Source organism: Artemia sp. Qi Xiang Cuo, chromosome 19 (genome assembly GCF_049724085.1).
Source record: "Artemia sp. Qi Xiang Cuo chromosome 19, ASM4972408v1, whole genome shotgun sequence".
Classification (NCBI taxonomy): Eukaryota; Metazoa; Arthropoda; class Branchiopoda; order Anostraca; family Artemiidae; genus Artemia; species Artemia sp. Qi Xiang Cuo.
In genome coordinates this window covers 44,321,013-44,338,760 of record NC_142812.1, presented here as the reverse complement: position 1 = coordinate 44,338,760, position 17,748 = coordinate 44,321,013, and the positions used below count along the sequence as shown (strand labels likewise).

General features: G+C 37.2%; 1 protein-coding gene and 1 pseudogene across 2 annotated transcripts in view; both read left to right on the top strand.

Annotated features, from left to right (window-relative positions):
* The window catches only part of LOC148940894 (sodium-dependent phosphate transport protein 2B-like), a 68,323-nt gene that overhangs the window by 19,725 nt on the left and 30,850 nt on the right, over window positions 1-17,748 (top strand). The window contains exon 2 of one of the 2 annotated variants that reach the window (XM_089104802.1): window positions 14,961-15,085. In XM_089104802.1, the coding sequence (XP_088960928.1) occupies window positions 14,981-15,085 (105 nt within the window). In that variant the 5' untranslated portion in view covers window positions 14,961-14,980. Of the gene's footprint in view, window positions 1-14,936; window positions 15,086-17,748 lie in introns of those variants that run through there. The other variant, XM_089104801.1, reaches the window with a different exon arrangement.
* LOC148940895 (histone H2B-like) lies at window positions 12,332-12,722 on the top strand (annotated as a pseudogene).

Here is a 17,748-nt window from a genome sequence, read left to right as displayed (position 1 = left end):
TTAATTTGTGATATGGTGACGAATCGTAAAGGACTCTTATCCATTGACGATAATCTATACACCTTTCTGTGTGCAATAAACTTTCCCAAAAGTCTTATTGGCAATAAGCAAATTCTAAAGAAACTATGAGAATATAGTCCTCCACCTCCATCACCATCATTTAAAGAAGAAGAAGATTCAATATTTGAAGATACTATCAGCGTCACTGATTTTACAACACCTATGGCTGCTAGTCAAAAGCGAGGACGAATTGATTCGCCCACCAGTGTTCAAGAGGGGAGTGGACATTACACTACGTGTTTACGATCAAAATGGATGAAGTTTTGAAAGGTGTCTATGAAAATAATGGTGAAGCGAGAAGCTTAAGCCCCCCCAAAACGCTTTCCAAAGCTGTCTCCGGCACAACCACATTGAAAAAGGCAAAACAGTATCTAGAGAATGAGTCAAGTTACACACTGAATCTAAATCATAGGCTTCGCAGCAATCAATATCGACAAAGTAAAGCCTTTTCCCCTCTGCATATAATGCAAACGGATCTTTTAACTTTAGACACACTTCAACAACGTCACAATGCCCCCTACAAATATATTCTAGTGGCAATCAGTGTCTTTAGTCGCTATGCCTATGTCCTTCCACTGCGGTCAAAGAGAGGTGTTGAAGTTGCTCGGACCATTGAAAGTATTCTAGAGCAGGATTCGTATAGAAAAATTCAATCGGATCGTGGCAGTGAATTTGTTAATCCTCATGTGCAAAAGGTTCTTTTGAAATATAATACATTACTTTATCATAGTCACAGCCCGATAAAGGCTGCATTGGCTGAACGATTAATAAGAACGATTCGTCTATTAATTTCAAGATATTGCACATTGAAAAATACACCGGCTTTTATTCATGATTTAGATAAAATCATGCAGATATACAACCATCGACCCCATCGATCTCTGTCCAACTCTACACCAACGGATGTTCATTATAGTGAAAATATATTTGATACTTTTCTAAAGCAATACTCCAAGGGTGAAAAAGAGAAAAAGAAGAAGAAATTCATTGATGGTGATACTGTTCGAATTAATATAACCACCAATATTTTTGAAAAGTGGAATTATTTATGGAGCATCGAACTTTTTAAAGTGTCCAAAATCCTAGAAACCATACCCATAACTTATTGACTGCGAGACACCTAAGATGATGAGATGCTCGGCGTTTTTTATGAATATGAACTGCAAAAAGTTAGAAACACTATTGAAATTTATCAAATTGAAAAGATATTAAAGAGTCGTACACACCATGGTAAGAAACAGTTGCTTGTTCGCTGGCTAGGATACAACTCAGATTTTGATTCTTGGGTCGGTGCTGAAGATATTAACAATGCCCAATGATTTCTATGTGACTTTCATGTCCAATGTTTCTGATCCTCTCTACAATGATCTGAATAGAAAAAGTAATTTTTGGACGAAACTCTCTCCCACCATCAAATTCGACGGAAAGTATGAAGTGGCTCTTGTCGACTGTATTCTCAAAAATACCTATGACATCCTGAGAAAGGATCGTAAATATGAAATAAAAATTATACCTTATGATTGGCCGCCACCATCAGGTGATCAAGAACAAATTCAAAAAATCAATTGGATGGAATTTCCATATATTGAATTACCATACGAGGAACTCACCTGTATGAATGATTTATGTCGTACTATCAATAAAAGAATTTCCGCACGTAAAAAAGGAGCTTTTAATTTCAACTATTCAAAGGAGGAGGGCAAGATCTACATTAGTTCACCTATTGCCAGTGAAAAGGTTATTCTCAATGATAATCTAAAGGATGTTCTTGGCTTTAAGCTCAATATAATCAACGGTAGAAGTGCCGGAAACACTAATTTCATTTTTGCTGACTACCCACCTGCCTTCTCCACAGACACTTGTATATTTCTCTATGCTTCATTTGTGGAAACATCTCGAGTTGGTAATTCAAATGTTCCCCTCCTACGAGTTCTTGAACGAAAAACCAATCAAGAACATATTCATCAATACAATATAAAGCATCTTCAGTATATTCCCGTAAACACTTCCTTTTTGGAAATCTTTCAGTTAACACTAAGAACTGAATTGGGCGATCCCATAGCAATTTCAAAGGGTTTGGCTGTGATTAAATGCCATTTTCGTCCCATCGTTCAAAAGCAAGATGTCTAATAAAAAAGTTGTATTCACTTGTCCTGATATTGACTGCTATGTTAATGCTCTTGGTCCAAGACAACAGGGCAATAGAAGGGACTATTACAAGGAGCGTACTACAATGTCTGGCTACGGTCTTGGCAGTTGGTTTGCTAAGCTGTTTTGCTCTTCGATACCACTGGCTAGACAATATCTTGTACCGGCTGCGGCAGATTTTGGATCCTCTACACTATACGATTGGGGCTCTGGCAAGGATTTTAAAAAAAGTGCTTCGGAAAATCTTAGGTCCAGTGCGCGAACCCTTGGCGAGAAATTAAAACAGAATGGTAAAGGTTTAAAAAGGTCAAGAAACAATGCATCCCTCATCAGTCTGTACTCAGGACGGAAACGTAAGACATCCCTTTTGTCAAAGAAAAGAAGGAAAAAGTCGACACGTGCTGTAAACAGAAGCCCCAGGAAGAAAATTGTCAGATCGAAACTAGATTTCTTCTCCTAAAATTCTCAACCTTCAATCACCGCCTCATTGAATCTATTCAATGCCAAAAATGTTGATGTGAGTGTCAAGCATGGATACTATGAACAATTTTATCCACAACAACCCCTCTCCGATAATATCCACTTTCAAATTTATTCCAATGAAGACTACTTTATGGACTTGTCTTCAACATTTATAGATTTGCAAATGAAAGTCCGGAAATCCAATTATTCAATACCGATTCAAGTCGATGAGATATCCTATGAAAATTGTATACTACATAATTTATTTCGTCAAATTAGTGTCTACATCAATTGCACACAGGTGAGCACAAGCAACAATCTCTCAAATTATACGAGCTATATGCAGTTCATGTTGATGACACCCAAGTCATACAAGGAATTGAGAGACACCTCCAATGGATATAAATATATTACTAATACTGATAGTACAGATGCACTTAAAAATGCTATAACTAGTGAATTACATCTAGTTGGAAAAATATATAATGAAATATATAATATACCCCAATGGCTGCCGCCCAATGTTAAAGTGGATATAAAACTAACGCTTGCACCACCCAATTTCATATTGAGAAAACAACTTGCTGCCAATCCTGATGCAAGTCTCTCCCTCACCTCGGCAATGCTTCATTTACGCAAACAACAGGTCATGAGTTCTGTTGCATTGGCAGCGGAAAAACTGAGAGCCAATGGCAATAATGGCAATGGCAATAACTAAATCAATATGAAACCTATTGGGAAATCACTCCCGAAGGCAGTGTTCTACTAGACTTAGTGCCGTGAACACCAGTCAAATAATCAATATATTTAGTATGGATCCATGTATTTCCCAGTAAAACACCATCGATCTAATATTAGACTACCTTTGAGAAATTCAAGGTGTCAACGATAACTTAATTATTGTCAATATTAGTCCGACGAATTAGCTGCTGGGTCCGTGGCTGTGCATATTTTTAACAATGAAAACAATAGAATTTTTTAATCCTCTTGGGCTACCCTATACATTCTACACGACCCACATCAGCAACTATATCACCAATCAGCGTCATATTGCAATGGGCTCACGCACCTTCACCGATTCATCCTTTATCAATGGCGAAATCCCCTCGAAATTGGCTTTGGCATTTGTAAAAAGCGCCAGTGCAATAGGATCATGGACTAAATGCCCAAATAAATTCGAGATGTTTGGACTTTCATCTCTTTTGTGCAAAGTAAACAGCATCCCACTCTACAGTCTATCTTTTGAAAGATCCTATAGAACATTGTACGAGTTGACCATGCAAACCCTAGATCATGATTCGCAACTATTTGAAAATGGTATAACTGAAGATATATTTGCTAAAACACACGGTATCATTGTACTGGATTTGTCGGGCACACAGGATCTGAGTATAGTACGTACGGGGAGTGTGCGTTTAGAGTGTACATTTAGCGACCCATTTGCTGAGAGTATTGCACTAATCTCACTAAATCAATATGAAACCTATTGGGAAATCACTTCCGAAGGCAGTGTTCTACTAGACTTGGCACCATGAACACCAGTCAAATAATGAGTGTATTTAATATGTACCCCTACATGTCCCAGTAAAAATCCTATTGTCTACCCTCGGACTTTCTTGGAAAAATTCAAAGTGACAACAATACCTTGATTATTGTTAATAGCAGTCCGTCGACTGTGCTGACGGGTCATTGGCTGTGCATCTTTCAAACAATGAAGACGATTGAATTTTTTGATCCTCTTGGTCTACCCTATACATTCTACACACCTCACATCAGCAACTATATTGAGAGCAGTGGGAAAACTATTATTCAAAATCGAAAGAGGGTGCAGGATCTAACGACTAAAAGCTGTGGCTTCCATGCACTACTATATTTTGTGTTCCGATGTCGTGGCTATACTTACAAGTAGTTTCTCCACAATTATGTTGACAATCCCCGTCTGAACGACTTTCTAGTGGAAAATATCCTCTCAGACCTATATAGTATTGATTTCAGTGCCCTAAGAGTAAAGTGCTTAAAAAATGTTTGTGAATTTGTTTATTAATAAAATGTATATATATACAACAATGTCTTTAAATCTTCACTTTAGATTTCTTCATCTTCGATGTATAGGCAACTATCGTGAACCACTAATGCTGGTAAATCATTTGGATTCACTGTATATTGATCTTGATTGACTGCAAAGTCAGGGTCACATTTTCTGCAGTACAATGTAACTTCACTCTTATCATATCTCTTTGTATAGTCAATTATACTATTTGCGTTCATATTATGAAATTCACGAGTTTCAATCTGCCAATTTTATAGTATATCAAAGGCTGTGATTTCATATGGTTGCTAACTTTTGTTCATACATAAATAGAAATCATTTGTCTTATAATAATAATAGGCAATGCGGTCGCAATGGTGACGGTGACACCAAATAGTCTTGTTACCAAACGAGTTTAATCTTATACCAGATTCCTATTCACAGAATAATTTAAATCCGCGACGATACCAATCTCGTAGAAATAAACTAAAATCACGTTTGGGGTTCTTTCCAATCATAGCGGGGTAAGTATTCTCCCACTGATCACATTTATCATAGTGACAATTGGAGCACAGGTGCCCTCTAGGATGTGAGTCACACACCTCCTCAAGACATGAATTACATCCTTTAATTTGTACTGCATAGCCTCTATGTAATTTACAAGGATTACATAATTTACACTTTTCACTATAGTCATCAATAATTGTACAAGTCTCACATTGATTCCAACTGCCAAGAGTGTACATGCACAATGGACATATATAGAACATTTTTCGGTTTCCGATGTCAACTCACTCACAGCTAAAACGAAACTGATCCTCTTCGTTCGGTAAATTCAACGAGAGGGAAATGGGGAGAGAGGAGTAGCTCTGTAACGTTACCTCTTTCGAATGATGGGGGAGCCATCTACATTGAATCCATTGGCAATGTTTTCAAAAGTATATCCACAATATGATTCCGCCTTGTTCCAATTAATGTATCAATAAATTGAGTATAAGCATTTGAATCACATTTTAAAAGTTTCATACAATAGTCCAATTGGGGAGAATCACTCCTCATTATATTGTCAAGAGTTCCCCGACAAGAGAATATCCTGTGTTGAAGATGTAATTTAAGGAAATCGTCATCCCATATCATATTTCTTTCCAAAAATACTAGATTCGACGTAAGTCTCTCTTTCCCAAATTTATTCATTTTTCAATCCTTTCACTCCGACTGTTGACCCTAGACTGGCCCTGATTTTTTAGACCTAACCAGAAAAGCAAGAGAACATTTTCAATTTCGAAACAATTTTATTGAATAATTACAACAACAACATCAATAATACAGAGCATGTACAATCAGCGATACTGTTTATTGTCTTCAATATGTTTCACCAAGGCACTTAAAGCACATTGAAGTCTATTCACATGTGCTATATCAACTTTAGCGGCGAAACATAATTGATCCTCCATTTTAAATTTGCTCAAGGATATCACATATCTTGCATATACTGCATCCCATTCCAGACAAAGCCACGAGCCTTTCGTAATTTCCACCGCAATGTTTGGTGCTCTTGTACTATTATCAGCAACTCCACTATCAACTTCTAATAGAGTAAACATTCCAATCATCGACAATCAACACACACAAATATATATCCAAATGAGTTAAAGTCAAAACTGTTCTTCTCACTCCATAGAAGTATAATTACACACTAATAAACTATAGCAAAAAAACCAGATCCTTATATTCACTCTACTGCTCATATATAACCAGCTTTCTGATTGGCTGAGAAGGAGGATGTATCCGACTCGCTGATTGGCTGAGAAGGAAACATGTGATCTAACTGTTTCCGGGAAAGTCATAACATTTGGCAAATCCCTGTTTTTTCATTCTCACTGACAAAAACCATATAACAGACAAGAATTGCTGTTGACATCCATAAATGTGACAAAGTTCCTGTTTTTCAAATTCTCACTGACAAAAACCATAAAACATCCATAATTTGATGTTGACATCCGAGAAAAACATCAAATAAATCGAACAACACACATAACCATCCATCAAAACAACCATAAATGTGACAAAATTCATGGTTTTTCAAGTGAGAAAATTCCTGTTTTTTCATTCTCACTGAGAAAACCATAAACCACGTGGTACTGTCACGACCTCCTGACCCCTCTCTACTAATGTTTATTGTGCACTGGGACCCCTTGGCCCAAGGACATACGGTCATAAGTCTTAAGCTGAAAAATAATGTGCCACATCCTGTTCTATATCCCGTACCCCATCTCAATTATTTGTGTGAATTAGGGTTCCATTGGCCCAGGAGTGCACAAAGTAAGTTCTATTCCTTTCAGAAAAAATGTCCCCTTTGGGCCCCATTGATGCTGGAATCGATTTTTATTTTTAATTTTCTCTTCTGCATTGTGGTCCCTTTGACCAAATAGGTCTTGGCACTTTTTGGACCTCATTTCCAGACAAACTATTTCCCCACCCAACAAAAAAAAGCTGGCCATGCTAAGGTCCCCTTGACCATTGGAATCTAAGTTTTAAGGCTTAAGTTTCAAGTCGGCAAGCAATTTTGGACCCTTTTCGGGCCCCGTTGGATTTAAGACAATCAAAAACCAAAACGCTCTGCTTCATGCCCAATTTCTGGTGGCATATATCTCCAACCTAAACTTTTGTTTGTGCATTTGGGCTCGTTATCTAGAACTTACGGGCTTTTCTAGCCATTCAAAAAATATGGCTCTTTACAGGCACGTACGTAGGAATTTGTTTCGGGGGGGGGGCAAATCCTTCAAACCCATTATTCTGTGAGAAAAATCAGAAAATTATGGGAAAACGAAAAAAATCCTGAGATTTCGGGGAGGGGGGGCGGGCCCGGAGGCCCCCCTCCTGCGTACGTCCCTGGCTCTTTATTGTGTTTTTTTTCCAGGGGAACTCATATTTTCCCTATTTTTATGTGTATTGGGGTCCCTCTGGTCCAATATGGGTCTAATTTTTGACCTGATCATTAAAAATTAATTCTTCGAATCAGCTTTACGGGAGACCATGCTCCCAGACTAAGTTTTTCCTGTGCGCTCCCCTCAGACCAGGGTTTTTCGGATGCAAGTTTTGAATAGATCAGAGACAAAAGTTTTTGGCCCTTCTTCTGGCCCCATTTTTGGTGAAACAAATAGTATTTAATTTTTTTTCTCTCCATTGTTTTCCCTTTCCTCAGGAACTTCGGATATAGGTTTCATTTTAATAAAAAAAGCTTGCCAGTCCTTTTTTTACGGACCCATGACCCGAAGGTTTTTTTCTAGCCTTAGGTTCTCCTTGGCCCGAGAACTTATGGGTGTAAATTTCAAGCCGTTTGGATTTTTTTTTTTGCTCTTATTCGGGCAAACCCATACTTTTTTTCCGTTTTATTTCTTGTGTATTGGGGTGCCTTGAACAAGGACTTCAGGATTTAACTTTGAAGTCGACGGAAACAAATCTTTCGATCCTATTATTAGCCTGCTTGTGCCCCGATCTAAATTTTTCTTTTAAATCAGGGCCCCTTGTTAAGGAACTTAGGCTTGTAAGTTTAAATCTGTTAAGAGACAAAAGTTTTCAGCCCATTTTGGAACCACTAAACCGTTCCCATTCCGTTTCAAGCTAACCAGACTGCTAAAAAGAGTTACGGACAGGGAACAAACGTGCTAGCCTTTCTTCCACTACAAGACGAATGAATAATTTGCATAATTGAGGGCCGTTACCCCTGGGGATGCATCGGTCAAGTTATCATTGGAGTCATATTTATTGGACCTCTTGACTATTTTGAGAAACTGTCTATAAAAAGATTTGGATTCAATACCATAGGGGAGTGATCGGGGCTCTCTGGGATATAAAGGGCACGGGATGGGGCCTGGTTGCCTACCCATCCCGTTCGATCCCTAAAAAAAGCTCGAAAAGTTTCAATTTTCGTTCGAATGATTCCCCTTTCGAGTTTCTCGACCACTTCTTCCGAAGGAAATAGCCAGGAAAAAAAAACGTATAGGAGGCGCTTTGCTCAGCCAGGAAAGCCAGAAGTAGCCAGGAAAAAAAACATATAGGAGGCGCTTTGCTCAGTGCGTTGACTCAGATAGTATTTTTCAAATAGAAAATATACTTTCAATTTCAGAATAAAAAAAGTAATATTTGTGGAATTATGAAGCGCTACGAAAAGCAAAATCGTCTATTACGAAGAGAAATAGATTGAAGTGACTGGTAAACGTTTGAAAAAGATGTCAAAATGTATTTCCGTGAATCAGGCCAATTAATATTATCCGTAAAAAAATAAAAATAAATATTTGGCTATAAAAAGATAAACGATAATGGACGTTTAATCCTTAAATACATACTATAAAATTTCCAGAATAATATCTTTAAAACAATTTTCGTTTTTTCATCTCAAACGATTAAATGATTATAAAAATCGAGAATATATTACCCAATGTTTGTCAAGTCAGTAAAATTCTAAAATAGTAAGTAGTAATATAGAAGATGTTAATACATACTTTTTATATAAGCATGGGATGCATGCAAAAAACTAATGAACCACTCATCGCAATTTTTGCAATATATTTATTCTAGAACAAGGTGAATAACACGGATGTCTTGTTTCTTTGACCGTCCATGATCAAAACGCCTTATGTGCAAAAAACATCATAAATGAGCTATGTCTGGGCTGATCGGTTGTAATCTTTTGGGAAAACGGTCCATGGGTCATGGGGATTTCAATTTGCTTGTGAGAGAAGGCCCTCAGGGGGAGAAATTTTGTGTTTAGGTGGTTTTTTTTTATCTCCGATCAAGCTGAAACTTGATTACTAAGATTTTACTAAGAATGTACCTTTGCTCAAATTCCTAAGAAAATTATATGGTGCCATAATAGCTTTGGCAATCTAAGACACCCATTTGTAAGGGTTGAAGGCTGAGCGAGAGGAAGGACGTGGCTTAAATTAGTGAATTCGTTTTTGTCTATATATAAGGTGTTTTATTTTCTTTACTCATTCACATAAATAGTCGGGAAATGGTGCTTTCATAGCAACATTTCCTTCATCATAGCCATTTTGCTCTATCTTAGATGCCTTGTAAGCAGTTACTTTTGCAAGGAACTGGTCCTTGATTACACTAAAAAATAGCTTACTTTTAAGGTAACTCCGTATAACGGTGTAGTTGATCAACTACACCGGATCGATTGGTTCAACATGTTTTCAGTATCTTGTTTGGTTCCAGGGTATTTAGAGTTTTTTTCCATAATATGACTCCATTTCTCAATTGCAGAGATAGCTGGAAATTGGAGTTTACGAGCCAGTTAAGAATAAAATTTCTTCATTAAAAAACAATAGTATCGAATTACTTTTTTTTATTACAGGCTTCACGGCTCCATCACAAATGATGATTTGCCGCTAGTCCTGGTAGTTACCTCAATTTCTAATACTGAGGCACTTGTTAAACCTTCTCTTGAACGCGTCAAGGAAAGGATTTTTCGGGATTACCTCTGCCGGCAATCTATTCCATGTGGCAACCGATCGCCGGGCGAAACTCCTTTTTGGATATTCTTGGCGAAGAGTACCCTGCTCAAGGTAGTCCTGGCGAGCTGTGCTTCGGTGAGTTGATCGCATTGGCTTTGCTTTATCAGGAACGAGATTCGATAGCTCCTCCGATGGAGGGTTACACAAGTACTTATAGAAAACCGACATGGACGCCACATCGAAACGTTCCTGGATCAGCTGCAGGGTTTAAGCTTTCGTGTTGCCAGAGGTTGCTGCACGCACTGCTCTATTATGTTGGAATGGAGCGATGTGGCTTTTTGGTGCACCAGCGAAGAGAGGACATGCACATTCCATGACAGGTCTGATGCACAAATTGAAAAGTGGCAGAATAGAATCATCAGGGAGAAGACTTTTGCATCTTAGGGTAACACCTAATTTCTTGTTGCAAGAGGATCTAATTTTACTGAGATGCTCAGTCCATGAGAGATCCGAAGATTCGTTTTCGATGTGTCAAAACTTACAAGCCATGCATCTGCCCACGCCTCAATTTTCACCAGGTCAGCCTGAAGCTCCTTGTGGGGTTTACTGGGATCTTCGTCTTTTGCGATTCATGTTTTGTTGTTTTGTCATCCGCAAAGTGGTGAGGTTTTTTTCACAGGGTTGTCTCCTAGGTTGCTTATGAAGACCAAAAAATGAGTTTGCCCAGTGATACGTTCTTGTGGTTCTCCTGATAAAACTGGGCGTTCCGTTTTTAAGAAGTTATTGTAGGCAACTTGCAACAATCGTGGACAAAGAAACTCAGCAAGCATGTCAAATAGTCGACCGTGAATTACATAGGCTTTCAGTTTACAGAGAAGTCCCTTATGTCATACACGATCTCGTTCGGTTGTCTACTAAATACGTTGCCTCTCTAATTACGCAATAGCATAATCATTGCGCTATTGTTTGGTTTTTAGTCATGAGGTGTCAAATCAGCAATTTCAAGTCAATTAAGGTATTCTGAAATTCCTATCAATTTTGTGTTTTTTGCCAGAAGAAAAATCACAGATGCGTGTTTATTTGTTTTTTGTCCTATAATATCGCAGGAGGGCTCATTGGAATGGAAATTAAAAGTTCTAGTGTCGTTTTTAAGTGACAGAAAAATGGAGGGCAACTAGGCCCCCTTCCACGCTCAACTTTTCCCAAAGTCACCTGATCAAAATTTTAGAGATAGCCATTTTGTTCAGCATGGTCGAAAAATACAATAACTATGTCTTTGAGGATGACTTAGATATCCTATCAATTGATTTTCATGTATAATACAGCTACCTTTAGAGTTTTTTACCACGGCAGGAAAGGAATGTTGCCTTTGGCTTTATTTAAAATTCAAATTCCAACGGGATTACCAAACGCTCAGAGATCAGTCAGATGGAATATAATTTTCACTTCTTTTTGTTGGATCAAATATTCCCACAAGAGGTTTTTAAAACCAATCTGGTTAAAAAAAAAAGAATAAAAAAAAACTCTATTTGTCATTTCAGAAATAAGGGATAAAGTGATTCGATGAAAAGATGTAAACTAACTAAAGTGCACTTTTTACCATTGAATTATCGGAAACATACATCTTTTTTTTCTCATGAAACCTATGAAATTCACTCTCATTATCAACTGAAATTTCAACTTAAACTTTCTGAAAGATTCCTAGATATTTTGTTGCGTTTGTTCAAACATCTGACCTGGCAAAAAAAGAAACAAAGCAGATGTCAAAAAGCTTCTTTCGATGCATCGCACTGTCGATAACTATCGAGTTCAATAGTACATTTAATATTTCTTGTATAAATGGTGTTGTTCTTAATCCTGACACACTTAGAATGCTAAGATCCCTTATCCCTTACTAATTGCTGCAGTTTGATGAAACTCCCTCAAGGATGGATTCGTTATATCCCTGGCACATTAAATTGTACTCGGTCAGTCGGATCTCTAGTTTTCCAGCTATAGTTACGAATGGGTTGACTAATCTAGATACAAGCCCAAACAATCCAATAATATTTCTACCGAAATCAAGAGCAGTTCTGAGTAACTAGATTAAATTGTAGAGTAAAATAGCATATAATTTCAACAATTCAACTGATTTTTTTTGCCAAGTAAAATAGTGTCAATGCTCAGTTGAAAATTGGCTTTCGTTAATGAACCACTGATCCTGGCCCCATAGACTTCCGGGAAAGCAACAAAGAAAGCTGGTAAGGCGCAGAAAAACATCGGTAAAACGGATAAGAAGAGGAAGGAAATCTATGCCATTTATATCTACAAAGTTCTTAAGCAAGTGCATCCCCAACGCTGGCGTTTCCAGTATGGCAATGAGCATCATGAATAGCTTTGTCAATGATATCTTTGGAAGAATCGTTGCGGAGGCCTCTCGCCAAGCTTACAACAACAAGAGGTCCACCATCACTAGAAGAGAGGTTCAAACTACTGTAAGGCTACTCCTTCCCGGGGAACTTGCCAAGAACGCTGTTAGCGAAGGCACTAAAGCTGTAACAAAATAAACAAGCTTCAAATAAGGGGTTTCCCTTTTACTACTGCCCCGTCAGGCGGATTAATGTTAATAGCCTCATCAGGAGTTTCTGTAAATAGTTTGGTTACGTCTAGGTCGGATTTTTCTCTTGTTTTTCGAGGAGCTTAAACGCTATTGAAGAATGGATTGTTTTCTAAATATAGTATTAATGATTAATATAATAGGGTATATAATTGAAAGAATAAAATGGTATTAAATCATTAAAATTAGTATTTTATTTTGATTGATGTGTGTTAAGGATGGAGTTGAGCGTTAAGTTAGTGGTAGAGGGGTACACGATGTTGTAGATATGTTTGTTTTAAACTCCTTCTTAGGTTAATGTTAATTATTATTGTTATTATATTTCTTTTTGTGGATTTGTTTGATTACCCCTTCTCCATATCATGCCATGGCATTTGAAGAGGATGTGCTTACGTTAAGTTTTTTGTTAATAATTGATATTAAATGTTTTTTTACATCACATTTTATCAAGCTAAGCTAAAATTCCACTTTATAAAACAAAAAGTGGGCTATATATCCATTCAAGAAGCTAAAAATTGTTCATTTAGATCTTATAGATAGTCTAATACTCTTATTATATTCTTCAACGGGTACGTCCCCTTTCCATTTTGGATCAAGTGTTCTCCATTCTCAAATTGAGCTTAACTTTGACTAATACAATCGCAGGATTAAAGTTTTTATGACGATGAAAGCTCGCTGATTAGCTGAATTTTCCTTATTAGGCACCTAGTTATAGGCCGTTGAACTTGTCCCATATAAGCATCAAATTCCACACCTGAACAGGAGCTTTACCAGCAGGCCAGGATTTACCAACATTCCGGGCGCACACTAATAGGCCTGAGCCTAGGGGCACACAATGCCAGGGGGCGCAATAAATTATCACTGAGTGATTTTTTTTCTTAACAAAAAACTGGACTGCTGTGATTTATCGTCAAATTGCCAGTTGCAATCCGCCGCCGCGCTGTCTATTCCCAGAAAAGTTATTTTACCACAAGAGAGGAATTCCGTGGCCAATCATAAACTGATGTCTCTTAAAAATTACAGTTCAAAGTTTCATCAATTACATTCTGTTCACTGCTTCCACTATCCAAACGTTTTCGGGGATTTTCCTGAAAGTATTGCAAAAACACTGCGGCCTAGAAGCGATAAAGCTTTAAATCCGGCCCTGCTCACCAGATAAACATCACATCAACCAATTGTCAACGCCTGGAAACTTAGTTAGTCGTGCATGTAAAGGCCGCCTTATAAGCTATATATATTGCGAAATGAAACCCCTGGGTGAAATATGCACTAACCCTCAATTCAATATGCTGTAGCTTATTACAATCGATTGCAATAAGCTATATTGAACGCGGGAAAACTTATTTTTTGATTGCATCTCCGCAAAAAAACAACTAAATAAAACATAACATATTCCTCCTCATTCTCTTACACCCTTTCTTAACCAACCACTAAAATGACTGACGAGGGAACAAGAGAAATCATGGGAACATTTACGCTTGCAGACCCGGTTAGGTCGGAAAAATATTTTTAGTCCTAGTATCTACGATACCGTGTTAAAGTTTATCCTGGACGGATGTATTCTTACACGAAACACTGGATCTTCTTTTCTCAACCTTTTTGATGTCATGACTCAAAAATTGGTAAAAATAAGTACACTCACAAAAAAACCTTAACTAATCTTCAAGGCAGTGGTGTCGTTTGAGAGAGGCAAGGGGGCAGTTGCCCCCCAATAATTGGAAAAAATTACTATATAGCCCATGCCCCATGACTCTCCGGATGGAGACCTTTCTTACCCCCCCCCTCCCCAATAAAAATTCTAGAGCTACGCCCCTGCTTCAAGGGCATATTCAGTATTTTTGTTCGGGGGGATATTTTTTAGTGGGGGGGGCTTATAAAAATAACTTATCAAAACGCGTTAAAAAAAATTTTTCTGTGCATTTTTGTTACTTTTTTTTCGGATCGCTAAAATATATAGACTGGACCTATAATTAGATTGAGACTATTTTTGCGGAAAGATCAAGACGCTGAAAAAAATTCTTAGAAATGGACCAAAAATCCAGCTATAACAGGCTAAGCTTTATCTTACCTTATCATTACCCATTCACGCTAGTAACATGCGAATAAAAGACACTCCGACCTAATCTATTGCGCTATCGCACATTTTTGTTAAGTACAGCATACCATCTAGTATAAATACTTAATACTTCCGTTTTATCTTTAGCATTTCGCTCAGTATCGGCTATGGATAAAAAGAGCGAGGCTCTTCAGATGGAGGCTATGGATGAGAGGGTGAATATACCTGAGGCTCCTCCAACCTACCAAGAAACGGTCCCTGAGGAGTGCAAGGTATTCCTTCTTGACATATTTCGAGATCGTTTTGACTTAAAGTATTAAGAGCATTAAAATATTCGAACTGTGAAAATGATGAAGCAGAACTAATTAGTTAAATTTGACAATATACACATTCAATGAAAAGCTATGCCTTTTTAATCTGTATGGTTCCTTTTGTTTTATCTTAATTTTTGCTGATTTTTCGTTCATTTTTTTTTATTTGGAGCTTGCTACTACAAAAACCTGTATAAGGGTATATGGAGGTCCAGATGGGGTGTCCCCCATAGCGTAGTCTAAAGTAGTGTAATTATCTTAATTAACTCAAGTTTCTGTTAATTAAACTTGCTCCTAACGCAAGTTTATCGGATCAACCTATTTCGCCCCCCCCTAAAAATATTTTTTTCGGATCAACCTACTTTGCGCCCCCCCCCCTTAAAAAATCCTGGATCCGTCCCAGTGGAGGTCTCTTCTATTAAAAATTCAACTTCTGATTTTTCTAACTTTTAAGATGTATATATGTTTGTGTAAGTTTCCATTTAGCCATTTTCGCGGTCATTGTTACTCTAACGCTTATGGCCCCTACACAAGCATGTAGCTGTAAATTGCTCCGAAAGGAAAGATACTTATTGAAGGCCGTATCCAGGGGGGAGGTTAAGAGTTTTTACCAACCCCCCCCCCCCGAAATATTTGTTCGACTCGTAAAAACGTAACGAACATGGATACAAACAAGTTTTTTATACGGTTTTTGAAGTTCTTTTGTAACTCCCCCTCCCCCCAAAAAATCTTTAGTACCTCCCCTCCCTCCCCCTCAAAAAAGAAGATTTTATACGGCCCTGTATTTAATTAATTTGGTTTATTAGTTTCATATCTATCCGCTCACCTTGCCAGAACTACGAGACTGCTTATGCCCCATTTACAATGAAATTTTACTAACATAGAGATTAATCTTGCGCCAATTTAAACCCATCAGAATTCTCATAGAATTTTCAGCCAATCAGAAAATATTGTGAAAAATCTGGTTGGCTCAAATTAGCCCAAGCTAGATCTCGATATCAATAAAATGGCATTGTGAATAGACCTTTAGAATTTTTTTTTAGAGTATCATCTCGGCTTCCTTGAAAAATAGGGAAATTTTGTATGGTACTTGTCTATTAGATAAAACACACTCGAGAAGTCAAGTTTGGTGAATGCTAAGGAAATAAGACAAAATTATGATGAAAATATAATAGTTTAGAAAGAAGTTTGGGCTATATTTTTGCACATTAGGGGTGGGGGTAAAGCATAGCATTTATTAAATACTTAATAAATTTATTAAATGCCTAAACAAACCTGTCTTAACCTAACCAAATCTATTTAACCTAATGAAAAAAATATGATGAAAATAGAATACTTTATTAGCAAAATTTTGAAAACTGCTACTAGGGAATGTGCTACTAAAATGGCGAAATGTACTCAAGACTCGTGTTAAAATGAACTCGGCCTTCTGCCTTTACTGCTACCCGCCACATGGGCTCACTAAGTATGAATGTAAATGATGACGGGATCTACCTCGGTGCCTTGGTTTCCTCCACTTTACGGAACCCCACATTCTCCCTACTTTTTGGGTAGAGGCGCTGGTTTCTGGGTCGACAAAATTATTTTTGTGGTTCACATTTCAAATGGTTGAAACCTGCTTGTTCCAGCACAGTTATATTGTAGCCCTTCCAACAATCTGAAATGATTCTTGAATATCCATGGTGAGACACTATATTCTATCACTAGTCAATTTAAACTAACCGGTATCATCAAATATCGCGTTAATAATGAACTAAAATAAACTAGGTCAAGAATTGCGTTAATAATGAACTTTTCTTTGTCTTTGAGACGGTCAGCCGATGCCGAAGCTCCCAATTTAATAAATCACAAATGGCCTTCAAAATTTTCTTAATAAAGTATTCTATCTTAATCATATTTTATTTGTCATCAAACTTCACTTCTCGAGTGTGTTTTATATATTAGACAAGTAACTTTCGTACCTTGTACAAACCTTCTCAGCATATTTTTTTATCTAAAAAATAAATACAATATATTTTTCAAAATTCAATTTGCTAGATAGATAAACCTGAATATCAGCTATTGGGAGATAGAAAAATTGTTGTCTTACTTTGAAGCATTTAAGCTGCAAAATAACATATCAAAATGTGTACAGAGAATGTAATCCTTCATCAAATTCGCCTGAGTGAGCTATGAAGGTAGGACTTCAAAAATCCGGTAAATATTTCGGTGTTCATATTATTGACTTATGAACAAAGTGAACATACCACTAGATGTCATTTTTATGCTCTTTCTAAGTAAAATAATCGCTTTTCTCGGACATTCAATTTCAAGCCCTTTAAAGATCCTTGAAAATAATAATATCATTCTATGTTTTTGAATATAAAATGGGTTATAACATTTGTTTCAAACTTACTATTTCATTGTAAATCCATTGATTGTAAATTGTAACATTAATTCGTCAAGAAACAGTTCATTAAAAAAATTAAAAAAAATATCCGCCGTGTTCTCTTCTTATTCTGTTAGGCGTCTTAAAAACTGCCGCTTCGCCTATATGGCAAAAAATATCAAAGCCGACAGAAGAAACGTGGTGGATGGACAAAAGGAGAAATTCTTTTGAATTTTTATCCAACTTAATTGGGATA